The sequence below is a fragment of the Macaca thibetana genome, chromosome 4 (assembly GCF_024542745.1).
Source record: "Macaca thibetana thibetana isolate TM-01 chromosome 4, ASM2454274v1, whole genome shotgun sequence".
Taxonomy (NCBI): domain Eukaryota; kingdom Metazoa; phylum Chordata; class Mammalia; order Primates; family Cercopithecidae; genus Macaca; species Macaca thibetana.
In genome coordinates, this window is record NC_065581.1 from 167,979,138 (window position 1) to 167,992,470 (window position 13,333).

General features: G+C 49.8%; 1 protein-coding gene and 1 pseudogene across 8 annotated transcripts in view; one reads left to right on the plus strand and one right to left on the minus strand.

Annotated features, from left to right (window-relative positions):
• Positions 1–9,359, plus strand: part of ERMARD (ER membrane associated RNA degradation) — a 129,332-nt gene extending 119,973 nt beyond the window's left edge. For 4 of the 8 annotated variants that reach the window (XM_050787114.1, XM_050787107.1, XM_050787113.1 and 1 more), the window contains one exon: positions 1,700–4,611. In XM_050787114.1, the coding sequence (XP_050643071.1) occupies positions 1,700–1,907 (208 nt within the window). In that variant the 3' untranslated portion in view covers positions 1,908–4,611. Of the gene's footprint in view, positions 1–1,699; positions 4,613–7,258 lie in introns of those variants that run through there. The other 4 variants (XM_050787115.1, XM_050787108.1, XR_007724899.1 and 1 more) reach the window with 3 other exon arrangements.
• On the minus strand, positions 9,080–11,930 carry LOC126953480 (putative uncharacterized protein encoded by LINC00242; annotated as a pseudogene).
• Between the last annotated feature and the right edge of the window lie 1,403 nt (positions 11,931–13,333).

Consider the following 13,333-nt stretch of genomic DNA (forward strand, 5'->3'; position numbering starts at 1 on the left):
TGCCCAGCCGAAAACCAAATTCGCGTATGTAACTAATAGTTTCAAATTCGGGAAGTCTACTTTTAAGACCATCCCGATCTGGGAGTCTGAAGTAGTGTGACACTTGTGTGACCCACTTTACATCCAGAGATTCCAAACCAAGGAGGCTTCTGGGCAGCGGTGACACAAGCTGTCATCTGGGCTTGAGTGCAGCTCCGGCTCCAGCCTCCCTTGGCTGCCAGGAAGTTCTGGGTATCTTGTTGGTTTTAAGCCAAAGTTGTGCAGGTGCCAGGCACCTCAGTACACATTTAAATGAACGTGAAAATACAACTGGGGTGTCTTGTGGAAAGAAGCATAGACTCCTGCTGAGAGTGAGGGGAGCAAACATGCAGACTGTTAGCAGCTGAGGACTCCAGCTCAGTGTGCCCCATGCTTGGCACTGCTGGTATTGTGGGGCTGGTGCAGGACTGTCCTGCTCATTGTAGGACGTTCAGTAGCAGCCCTGCCTCTACCCACAAAATACCAATGGCACCCCTACCCTCCGCATGACAGTCAAAAGTGCCCTAGACATTGCCAGATATCCCCTGGGGGACAAAATCACCCCAGTAGAGAACCCTCCTCTAGACAAAGTGTTCTGTGGCTTTTCATTATATTATCCTTTTAACTTCTCTTTAAGTTTGAATATTTTCAAGATAAAATGTTGGTGAAACTACCTGGCAATCATGGAAAAAGTAAAGATGACATTTATTGTCATCAGTCAGAGTGACCCCACTGTTAACATTTTGACAAATATCTTAAGTAAAATCTCTTTAACAGCAACAGCTGTCTCAGTGGCACGCATCTCCTCTGAGCCAGCCCCTCCATCATGGGGGATGGAAGCTGGATGTGTGAGGAGGGGGAGGGCACGCTGCCCAAGAGGCTCCTGACAGGGCTAAAAGGACTGCTTGTCATTGCAGCCGACCCCTGAACAACGCAGGTTAAAAGGCCTGCTTGTCATTGCAGCCGACCCCTGAACAACGCAGGTTAAAAGGTCTGCTTGTCATTGCAGCTGACCCCTGAACAACGCAGGTTAAAAGGTCTGCTTGTCATTGCAGCCGACCCCTGAACAATGCAGGGGTGCACTGCCCAGGTCCACTTGTCCAGGAAGCTTTTTCAGTAAATACAGTTGGTCCTCTGTATCAGCAGGCTCTGCGTTCCATGCAAGCACAGATTGAAATTGCTGTGGTCTTGGTTGCAAACATCAATGTGGGAAAAAAACAGAACACAAAAATCTCATGGTGAAACCCGCATGTTCAGGGAGCTGATTTTTCACGCTGGATTTGAGTATGCTTGGATTTTGGTATCCAATGGATGACTGTGTGTTGTGTGTTTATTTTGTGTTGTGTGTTTATTATGTGTTAAGTGTCAGTTTGGTGCAGATGACCCTTAAGTTCCTTCCTGGAATGACGGCCGTCATGTCCGGGCTGGAGAAGAATGTCTGAAAAGGTGCTTGTGTTGGAGCCTGTCCAAGTGTCCAGTAGCATTTACGTTTCAGTATTTTTCTCTTTCCTCTCATTTGTATTCTCTTATTTTTGTTTTATTGGATTTATTTTTCTTGAATCCTCAGACATAAATTAAGTGCAATTTAGGAATAATTCCAAGAATGAAGAGAAGACATTTAATTCATTGTTTGATTTTATAGTGGAATGGATAAAGAAATTAATTTTTTTTTTTTTTACAGGTTTGTAAAGTCAATCTTGCAGTACACTGAGAACCTGGTGGCTTACACCAGTTACGAAAAGAACAAGTGGAATGAAACTATCCATCTTACACATACAGTTTTATTGAAAATTTGGACTTTTAGTGAGAAGAAACAAATGTTAATACATTTAGCCAAGAAATCCACAAGTAAAGTACTCATGAAAACCTATAAGTCAGGATGCCTTTAATTTTAACAGATTTTAACAGTGTGCAAATTGAAAACCCAAAGAGGTAGGGTGGAGTTGAGGGTCTGCTTGACCAGGGTCCAGGTTCTGTTTCTCTGCAGTGTTCTGATTTACCCTTTCCAAGTGGTCAATGTGAGTCTCAGTCTGGCTTCCTTTGTGGTAACCAAATGGCTGCTGTAGTTTTTGGTTCCATCTCTCCATAACACACTGTCCAGAGGAAGAAGGGAGAGCTGCTTTCACCCAACTGTTACTCAGAAATGTGTAGTTCCGTTGTTACTGGCCACATGCCTACTCTTGAGAACGATTGCTGTGGCTGAGACCTTCCCCTGCATTCACCGGCCAGGCCTTGGGAGACGTTGACTCCCGGACCAGCCATCAGGGCAGGGAGGGTGAGGCCCTGGGACTGAGGAGAGAACCGATAAATTTAAGCTTCCCAGGTCAGTGCTGGAGACCAGCTCCTAAAAGGGGAGGTGGGCAGGCATGGGTGCTGGACAGCAGGCCTCCTGGCCAGCGTTTGGCAAAACTAGCAGAAGCCCTTCCCTGTTTTTAGATGTGGGGGTTTCACATCCCAGGGTCTGGGAGAGCTGGGGGAAAGGAGATTAGGGAAGCTGCTCTTCACAGGCCCTGCTTGACGAACCCAAGTCTCTGGCTCGAGGGTTCCTGCAGCCGCTGCAGCTCTCGAGGGTGCCTGAGAGCCCCCACTGTCTGAGTTGGCAGCTGCAAAGCTGGGGCTCTGCGGAAGCCTCTGGGCGGCCACCCTGACCTCATGTCTGCTTGGGCATGGGCCACCCTGCCCCACCCTCCGTGAATCACTGCTTCTCTTTTTCCACCTTCCAGACCTTGACAGGGTGCAGCTGGCAGCCATCGAAGGACTGGCATTCTGAGGCTGCTTCAGCTGAGGAGACCTGGGGGCCATGGGTGGCAGCAGAGCTGAACACATGCTGTTTGTCCTCTGCTGGCTCAGCTCCGGCCCCTTGTAAACAACACCTCTGGGGAAGCGTGATGCTTCTGGCTAATGTGATACAACTCTCTCTTGTGCAATTGAAGACGGTTCCTCCTCTTCCCAAAAGTGGAGACACAAAGCACAAATCCCATGTGTCAGTATTCCCACTCTGGGACTGTTCTTTTATAGAGCCGTCACACCTTTCTCTGATACACTTGCATGTAGGGTGACTATAGGGTTGACTATCCAGCTAATGGTGGTGCTGGGATGGGAAGAGGGAAAGAAAGAACTGACTGGTAGAGTTAGCTCGTAGATACCAGTGTATCTTACCAAAGCAGTGAGGAGACCACACAGAGCTGCTGCATGCCCTGTTTTTGCAACCTGATGATCTGGCAGAAGTTTGTGTTTGAAAATTCCTTTCCGCCGCTGTTCCATGTTCCTTTCCTTTGCCTCTCTAGGTGGTGGTTTTTCACCTGCGGAGTTAACCCAGCCCTCATTCCTGAAAGGTCTTTCCCATTAGAAATCTTTCTTGTTTTGGGTAGCTGTAGGTTTCCATTGACTTGTCCCTGGACTTAGGAATACTAAGAGGTTCCCTAGATAATCTCCTAAATTCTAGACCCTCCTCCCAGCCCCCCAATCTGTGGTGGGAGCTGTATTTCCCCAAGACAATTGAGAACAGTCCCCTCGCCATAGCAGTAAACTCTTCTGACTCATTGGCACAAGGCATCCAGTGCGGCTGGGTGGCAGCCTCCACCTGCAGGGCAGTGGGCACCTCGTGTCCGTCTGTGGAAGCATCTGAGGAATGAAGACACCCAAACCAGCAGAGTCCAGAATTGTGAGCGGAGAATCCAAAACCTTGCTAGTTGTGCGGGGGCGTAATGAGAGGAGCCATTCCCGTTCCACGTGTGCCTCTACCCATGTTTTCTGGCCATGGGAGAATCCATACCACTTGTTGACTGATGGCTTGGAGTGCAGGGCACGTCTTGGGCAACCCAGCAGCCCTCAAGGGGGGCCTTATCACAGCCAGCACTGCCTGGTGCTTGGGAGGCTCCCCGAGGTAGTGGGGTGTGTGCCGGGATCACGATCGTCACAGGCCTCACTGCTGAGCTCTGCTGTCAGACAGGTCTCCTGGAAGCTGTACTGGAAGCAACTCGTGCAGCAGATGAGGCTTCTGTGAGCCAGGTGCAGTGGCCAAGAGGCGTCTCTGTCCCTCCCAGAACACATGGCCCGATGTACTTGGGGGCTGGCTCTTCTTTCCAGTTGAGTTTTTCATACTAGGAATTGTGTTGGTGTCTCCCATTAGCAGATTTATACATTTAGCAGTGGACCTTAGCCAGACTAGCCTTGGAGTGAGGACACCCATGTGGTTGAAGCCATTGACAACATCCTTCACTGCCTCCATGGCCACTTTGTTGATGAGAACATTGAGCAAGGCTGGGTGGCTGGAGAGAAAGGCTAACATGCATGAGGCAGCCATCGTGCCACCTGCCTACTGACAGCATGGGCCCCCTCCCCTGCTGTTCTGTAGGGCCACTCAAATGGGTTAGAACGTTGCCAACTTTCACCTTCAAGTGGTGTCAGCTGTCAGCATCTTTTGCAGAAATCAAATCCAACTTTTAATTCGGGTGAGTGGTCCTAGGGAAGTCCCCGTGGGGCCAATAGGTGCATGGTGAGGGGTGCTGTCCATGCAGCTGTGGGCTCGAAGAGTGTCGGAACCACTTGCTTGTGTATCTTGTGCTCCAGAACATGCCAAAGCCTAACCTGTGTGTGTGTGCGTGTGCGTGCATGTGTGTGTACACCTATATACCTATTAAATATATACATCTTGCCTGAATGTAATGATGACATGCTCCCGCAGTTGACTCACCTGGTGACGTGACAGGTCAGAAAACGCAGTCTTTGGTGGTCCGCTCAAGTTCCAGCTAGCTGTCACTAGCTGTGCCATGGTGAAGTATAGATGTTCAGTATCCATCAGGGCCTAGAGGACAAGCTGAGAGCTGGTTCTCAGAAGAGCAATTATCTGCAGAGGAGGGTGTGGTTTTGTCCCAGAACCCTAGGGGTCTGTGCTCTGGGCCTGTCTGTGACTCTGCCATGCATCATGGGATCTAATTGCCACCGTGGCCCAACGGGGAGACCAGCTTTTACATCTACCTGCTCTGGAGGCTTTGCTCTTTCTAGGCCTCGTGTGGAACTGGCAGTTTGTAGGTTAATTGGAAAATGAGCAGAGTAGCGTGTGTGGCCTGGTGGATGTTGCTTGCAGAGCTTCAGAGAGACTCAGAGTGCCTGCCCGTCTCTAGTGCCGGTGGACGTGGGCACAGCACCCTGTCCTCCCCCTCACAGAGTGCATCCATACCTTCCTAGATCACGGGCCCCAGAAGCTTCAAAGCAGCAGCCCTGTGCATTCTTACGAGAGTTACATCCCAGCCCAGGTGGTCATAATTTCACCAAAACAGTGGGGTGTCTTGTTTCCTGTCCACATCACTAATGTGATGGGCCATGGTGGCGTCCTGTGGAATGGCAAGACAGCCAGCAGCCCTGAGCTCTAGGTTGCATGGAGGAAGTGGAGAGGTAGCACAGCCCTGATGCACTCCCACCAAGGCTGCTGCTGTCCCTGCCAGATGAGAACAAGACAGCTTCTGGACATGAGATTGCAGGAGACAAAACCTCAACCTATATCAGTAGGTACAGAGAAAAATCATCTGCCAGATCAGTGGCTGCAGACCAGAGATCTGGGACTATCTTGACTTGTTCCAATAAAGAGACCACATCTGAAGTGCAGATGCTCAGGCTCCTGGGCCGGGGTCTTGTGTCCCTGGGAGGCTCTGCTGTCTTGAGCGGTGGCTCTGTTCCCTGCAGGTGTGTGGGCAGCCATGCTGCTGGGCTACCTCACTTTCCCTTGGTATTCTTTCCCCAGTTGCCCATCCTGCTGCTGAGGGACACTTCCTTGGTCAGTTGCAATATATGTCCATTCAGGTTACAGTCACAACGTATATAGCTGCAATTTGTTGTTTTTCCTTAAACAGTGTTACATGTCTCTGCTCACAATTGAAGTAACTTAGAGTTTAACCCTTAAGAGGCAAATGTCCTCTGTTTTCACCTTCCTGAGGGATCCCGCCACATTGACCATCTTGCTAGCAGGGGTCACAGGTGTAACAAGAACGGATTTCTGCTGGCTGATGGTCCACGGTGTAGCGTGACTCGGGGAACCCAGGAACTCTGTGGCAAAGCTGCTTCAAATTCTCCTGCATGCTTGTTCTTTTCTTTCTGCCCTTTTTTCTTCTTTCTTTCCCTTCCTTCCTCTCCTTTTTCCTCTCCTTCCTTCCTTTCTTCCTCTTCCTCTTTCTCTCTCTCTCTTTTTTCCTTTCTCTCCCCCTCCCCTTCCCTTCATCACCTAGGCTGGTGTGCAGTGACACAATCATACCTCACTCCAGTCTCCAACTGGTGGGCTCCCATGCTTTTTCTTCCTTTCTCTCTCTCTTTTTTTTTTTTTTTTTTTTTTTTTTGAGACAGAGTTTTGCTCTTGTTGCCCAGGTTAGAGTGCAGTGGTGCGATCTTGGCTCGCTGCAACCTCTGCCTCCCGGGTTCAAGCAATTCTCCTGCCTCAGTCTCCTGAGTAGCTGGGATTACAGGCATGTGCCATCACACCCAGCTAATTTTGTATTTTTAGTAGAGATGGCGTTTCACCATGTTGGTCAGGCCGGTCTTGAACTTCTACCTCAAGTGATCTACCCACTTTAGCTTCCCAAAGTGCTGGGATTACATGCATGAACCACTGTGCCTGGCCTTTATTTTCTACCTCTGCTGGCTGGCTGAATGCCTTGAGCAGACCAGAATTACTGGAGGCAAGGAAAAAATGGAAGATTAGCTAAATTTGTTTTCCATCAAAAGCAATGATGAAAATGCTTCTTTTCAAAGAGCAACAGCAAATATTGGTCCAAATTCACAAGTGTTCATCCAACAGGCCATATTGGAGAGTTAAGGTAGTTGTGCATGGTCCTGAGTGCACGGATATGGAATTTAGCTACAGGATGAATATTCTGCTTTCGTAAGCTGTTTTGATGAGATGTGAAGACGTGTTCTGAACAATATTAGAAGAATGCATCACCTTAGTATATTTGGCACCTGCCCTGCCCCTGACTTTTTCCTGAGTGAACAGGAGCCACCTCCCCTTTTAAATTAAATGATGGAATAGCCTGGCCTGTTCCAAATACTTGCTGCTGTCTCCTATGCTCGTTCCTCTGGGTCTCCAAGCATGTGGCTGAGAATCCATTTGGGACATCCATTCCCTGTCCCTGCCTGTGTCTATCATTAAACAAAGTGAAGATAGTCTGGTGTGACTGGCTTTCCAAACTCTTATTTGGATTCACTGTAATGTGGACTAAACAAATGGCTTAAAATTCACTGTTTGCAGACACCCCATCATCTGCTTCACACAGTAGAGACATGACCTGCCCCTCGAAGCTCTGCTCATTCCACCGCCTTCCTGACAGGCATGTGCACAGCTTCAGGAAGCTCTCTGAGGTGAGAAACCCTGCCGTTTTACCTGTTTGCATCCCCTCTTTGTGTCCTGAATATTTTTACTACCTTAAATGTGTGCTCTTTCCCCCACAACATTTGTTTTAAATAATCTTAAAGCTACAGAAATGTTTCTAGAATAGTCCAGTGGGTTCCCACATGACAATTCAACTGTCGTTGGCATTTTGCCACACTTATTTTCCCCTTTTAAGTGTACATTTGTCATTCTTCTGACTAAACCATTTTGAAAGTTAGTCATTGTGATATTTTGCCCCCAAATACTTGAGCATTATCCATTGAGAACAAAATCATTCCCCTTCAGTTACCACACGAAGGAAATTTAACAATAACACAGCACCATTATTGAATATATAGTCCATATAAAGTTTTTCCCAGTGTGTCTACTAATGTCATTTATACCTTCTGTTGTTTGTTTTTATCCAAGCACCGCAACTGCTTTTAGTTACTATATCTTTTATTTTTAAAATCTGGACTAGCTCACTTTTTGTTTTTTTCTTTCTATATCAGAGACATTTTTGAAGTATTTATGTCACCTTTACAGAATGTTGATCAAGTGGCTTTTGTTAGATTGTTTCCTCAAATTTGACAGTTTTAGAGAAACACTGCCTCCATGATACTGTCTGAACCAGTGCATCACATCAAGACACATGATTGACACAATAATGCTGTGTGCCACTCAGTGCATCACAGCAGGACACATGAGGCACATACGTGCTGCCATGCACTCAGTGCATTACTGCAGGGCGTGTGGGCGGGGCCAGGTGTTGTCATGGTCCCAGCCAGTTGCTCTGCCCTCTAGAAAGTGGCTGGATGGGCGCTGGACACCTGCTCCACACAGCCTGGGCAGCAGCTGGAGATGATGCGGGGAGGGCTGCTCGGCTGGAGCTGGAAGGTGAGGAGGACAGGGCTGGGCTGGCCGCCTTGTGGAGATAGCAGGACCTGTCGAGGGAGAGTTAGGCCAGGGATGCAAAGCGTGAGGAGAAACTGCAGCCCCATGCATGGTCTCAGCTCCCTTTCTGAGGCCCCGTTGAGGTGAGTGCTTTCAACAAGCCCTCGAGGGAATCTCTGCTGCTTGCAGCCAAAAAGTACTGACCACTGGAAGAGCCAGCCCCTGCGATGGGACAGAGGCATGGCGGCCATCAGGAGGCAGGCAAACCCCAGAGAAGGAGGCCACGGATGTGGCAGTGGACGACTGGTGTGCGATCTCAGCACCACAGGTTACTGGTTTTGTGGCAAGATGTGGACCTGCTGACAGCTTGGCTTCCTCGTCTGCAGAGTGTGACAGTGACATTCCCTGCCTTATTAGACAGATGTTAGGATACAGTGAGGTGGGTGCTGAGCCCCATTCTGGACAAGTAGCATCGATGAACACCAGCTTTTACCGGATCGTTCCCTTATGCTGGGAGGAAAGAAACGATTTGGATTTCGTCTGTCTAGAAGTCCAACTATCTGCATGTGTGTTCAGAGGACGTTCTGGTATCTCAGGAGTGAAACCAAAGCATCCCCTGTACATCTTTCCCCCACCCCCACTCATAGCTTCAGATTCTCTGCACAGCTTTAGGTAAAGGAGCTGATGGGGAATCGGATGCCTCACCCCGTGTCCTCACTCTGGGGCCCGAGCTTAGACTAACATCAGGTTCAGCTGAGAAGGCCTCTGAACTGTGACCCCACGCCGTGGCCGCCTGCGTGGAAGCTGCTACCTGCCCTTTGCCCTTCTCGAGGCCAGTGCTTGCCTGGAGGAGGGCTGGCAGCAGAAATGCAGCTGACCAGGTTGCATTTTCCGTACAGCCTACTCAAGGGGATACCCGTGGAGACTCATTTGTCGTTTCAGTTTTCGATGATTTGGTGGAGAAGCTCCTCTGGTGAATGGACTTGGGATTTCTTGGAGCTGGGCTGCGGGTCCACAGTGTGGCTTTCGGCCCGTGTTGCGGGGGTACTTGCACTTCCTCTGGCGGGGCACGGGGTGGCGCTCCCGGGTAAGGCAGCGGCCGGCGGAGCCGTGAGCGAGGCGCTGCCTCTCCGGCTGAAGCCAGATCCAAGGCCACCGTGAGGGGGACCCGCCATCCAGGTAAGACGTGTTGTTTCCTTGTTCCTTGGCGAATCGATGGGGACCAGGCTTCCCCAGGCGGTGAAATGAGGAACAGGGACCGCGGGGCTCGCCTGACCAGTGGGGTCTCCATCCTTCTCTGTGTTGACAAAAGACAAGAACAGACATCGCCTGAAATCTTCCCGCCTCCGTGAGGGAACCTGCGTCTGGGAAGGCGCTGCAGAGAAGTGATCGCTGAGTGAGGAAGGAGGTGCCGGCCTCATTAATCATACCTCGGGAGGCAATGCCGGGAAGGTTCTTTGTTTAAAGAAATACTCATTTATTTTTTATTTTTTATTTAAGTTCTAGGGTACATGTGCACAACGTGCAGGTTTGTTACATATGTACACATGTGCCATGTTGGTGTGCTGCAGCTGTTAACTCCTCATTTACAATAGGTGTATTTCCTAATGCTCTCCCTCTCCCATCCCCCACCCCACAATAGGCCCCGGTGTGTGATATTCCCCTTCCTGGGTCCAAGTGATCTCATGGTTCAGCTCCCACCTATGAGTGAGAACATGCCGCTGTTTGGTTTTCTGTTCTTTGGGTAGTTTGCTGAGTTTAAAGAGCACTTGGTGCGGCCTTGCTGTGGCCATCGCCTTCAACAGCTCATCTGTAGGAGGTGCAGGCTGAATTCACACCTCGGTGTCATCCATGTCTGCCTGCTGCAGAGGAGACAGGAGAAGCCCTCCCACCCACGGCTTGTACGGGAAGCTCTTCGCGTCGGCTAGAGGGGTGTGGTTTGGTTTATAGCCACACCAAGTCATTTTAATACAACTCAGTTCACTGCTTGTACGGGAAGCTCTTCGCGTCGGCTAGAGGGGTGTGGTTTGGTTTATAGCCACACCAAGTCATTTTAATACAACTCAGTTCACTGTGTTGCCTTGCAGGCTCCGAGTGTTACAGGCAGACCCGAGTCCGAGTCTTCCTACCATTCACTGTCCCCTTCTGGATTTCTAGGGACCCCAGATACGATGGCATCAATGTCAGTTAACTTGGCACTGTTTAAAATAGATCTGTGATCAAATTTTAAGTTTTTCCAAATAAGACCCTGGATAAATGCAGGAAGGTCATTTGATTACTTTAAAATAAGAGTATTTTATGTTAAGTTTGAAAAAGCCAGTCATAAAACTAAGCCCTCTACCAATGAATATAGTTTGTGAAGCCAGCAGCACAGGCTTATTATTATAAATATCAAGCACCACCATTATGAGTAAGCTCATTTATTTTCAGATGAGCCTTTGCAATCATTAATTGTTCACGTCTGTGAATAGACAGTATTATTAACTCCATTTGAAAGGAAGAAAACTAAGGCACCGAAAACCCGTAATTCATTGCCCTGAGGGGAAAAGGAGACACTGGCAACACTGGCTGTCCTTTCGCTGCATCTTCTGTTTGGTAGAGATCCAGGGACATCCGGAACATCCACACTCTCTCTCCCACTCACGGTCATGCCACCATCTAGTGCCGCATTGACATTTCCTCTCAATCTCAGGATAATCACGTCAATGTAGCACTTGGCAGGTTTGTTATCTCAATGTCTATTATCTCAAAAATTAATCCTCATAGCAACCTTAGAAAGAGACAATATTAGCCCCATTGCATAGGAAAATGAAGGATCAGTGAGAAAGTGACAGGTCTGTCACTGGCGATGGGGGACAGGGCCATTGCGGTGAGTCAGGCCTCAGCTGCAGGTCTGACTTTATGCCACTGCCCCCATCTGTGGGCTCCAGGAGGCTGTTGTCTAAGCAGAAGGCATGGCCCATCAGGGGCCATGGGTGGTGGGCACAGAATTGAGTCATCTGCCTGCCTTCCCACCCACCTGTGTGTGTTGTTTGTTTGATTTAAGTCCTGTGAGCGTAGTTTAGGACCTTGTCCCTTCCCACAGCATAGCACAGAAAATTGGGCAAGTCCAGACCATGATTAAATCCACTAAATCCACTTAAATCCACTTAAAAACCCCACCCCCCAAGACGGGCGGATTCTCTCCCTGTCCGCTTGAGATATGATGTTGCCTTAAACGGTCCAGCAGTCGCGGAATCTCAAGGGGTCTCTCTGCCTTAGTTGGTGCATTCCAGTGCTGCTGGGTTCGTATTTCCAGGTCTTGCTTTATCCTTTTATTTTTTAAAGTAATTGATAATTCCAATCTCTCTGGCCTGCATGAAATTTTTAAAATAAATGGACATAATAGGAAATAAATATTTTGTGGAGCCACCGCTATGTGGGAGACATTTTACTAGGGAAGCTGAGGATCCCACAGCTTCCAAGGACCAGTCCTGGCCTAGTGGAGCTCACAACATATTGAGAAGGGAGGACGGACACCGCTGACACAGCCCACGCTGCCCAGTGCCGGGTGCAGGAGGGGCAGTGGATGCAGGGGACTGAGGGCAGGGTGTGCTGGGCCTGGGCCCTGGCTCCGTTTGGGAGCCTCGTGGCTGCTCTGCTGTCTTCCTCCGTGCATGGCCTGGGCCACATTGTGTGCTGTGGAGTTGTTGGATCAGACCTGGATGCTGCAACCCAAGGAGAGAGAGGAGGACAGAGCCCGGGAGAAGAACAGCACTCGGCAGTCTGACCCCTAAAAACCAAATACAACAGAAACCAAGCCAATGGCAATGGTTGAGAAGAACCAAGCCAGCGTGTAGGGGAGGCCAGGGTTGTGCCCTGGGTATCCAGGGTGGAGGGACTCAAGGAAAGGAATGACCAGAAACACAGCTGGGGAGGCCCAGAAGGCCAGGGGCTCAGGGTGAACTGTCTCGGGGGTCCCAGGGGACTGACGGGGGAGTAAATCATCAGAGGTGGTCAGAGCCACAGATTCCTAGGGGACATGTGCTGTGGCTCAGGATGGAGAAAAGGTGGACTGAGGTCCGGACGGTCGGTGCAGGCTGGTGCACGAAGGCGTCTGAAGGAAGAGAAACTTTATAGCCCATGTCCTGGAGGGGCCGCAGACAGGAAGCACCCGGTGCTGGAAACCACAAGCTGCTCCTTTTCATTGATGAAGAGGGGAGTGGGGAACATAGGGCGAATTTCGGAGTCTACTGTAAAGAAGAAAGATTTACCTGACGTGTGTCGCTGCATGGTCTGGGCAAAGCTAGGGGAGCTGGTTTTCGAGGAGTGAAGAGATAGGGTGGGGAGGGGGAGATCTGGACATGGGTTTGGGAAACATGAGGGGATCCAGCTGTGAGAGACCAGAGGCACCCTCAGGACAGTGGAGCCTGGTTCTTTACTCTGCAAATAAATCTCACTTTTCTACATCTCAACACATGAGGCGGCTCACCCCAGTTTCTTGTTCTTTCTCTAAGGGGGTTTGGCCTTCCATTGCCTCTAAATGGGGGAAAAGCTAATGGGGCTCACATCCATGGAGGGGAGTTCAGGATGAGGCTGGTGGTTCAGGCATCCTATGAGCCCGAGGGGAGGCCGCTGGCCTTGTGGTGCTTACGGAGACTTGCAGCGGCTGTGATCCACATTGGGGGTGAGAAGAAACAAGATGTGAGGCTGCAGACGCCTGAGAGGCACTGTGGGGGCAGCACCCCACAGGCAGAGGCAAATGGTGGGCATGCAGTTTCCCTTCCCATCTGGTGTCCACTGGTGGCTGGCAACCCTATGCGGAGACCTTTGGTGCCTGCGCTATCCCCACCCCCTTTTACCCAGGGCCCCTGATGTGATTGGCTCTGCCTGGCACGAATCCCAACAACTCTCCCTGCCTCCTGCTTGTGCGAAATGAGCAAATGTGAAATTGCCCAGGATTGAAGAGCTCAGGACCTTGAATTCCAAGAGCCAGGGAGAAATACTTTGTTGTTCTTTAGACCCAACAAGCCAAATCTGTTCACACCAAGCCTTCATTCCCAAGGCAACCCTCCCTTTTGA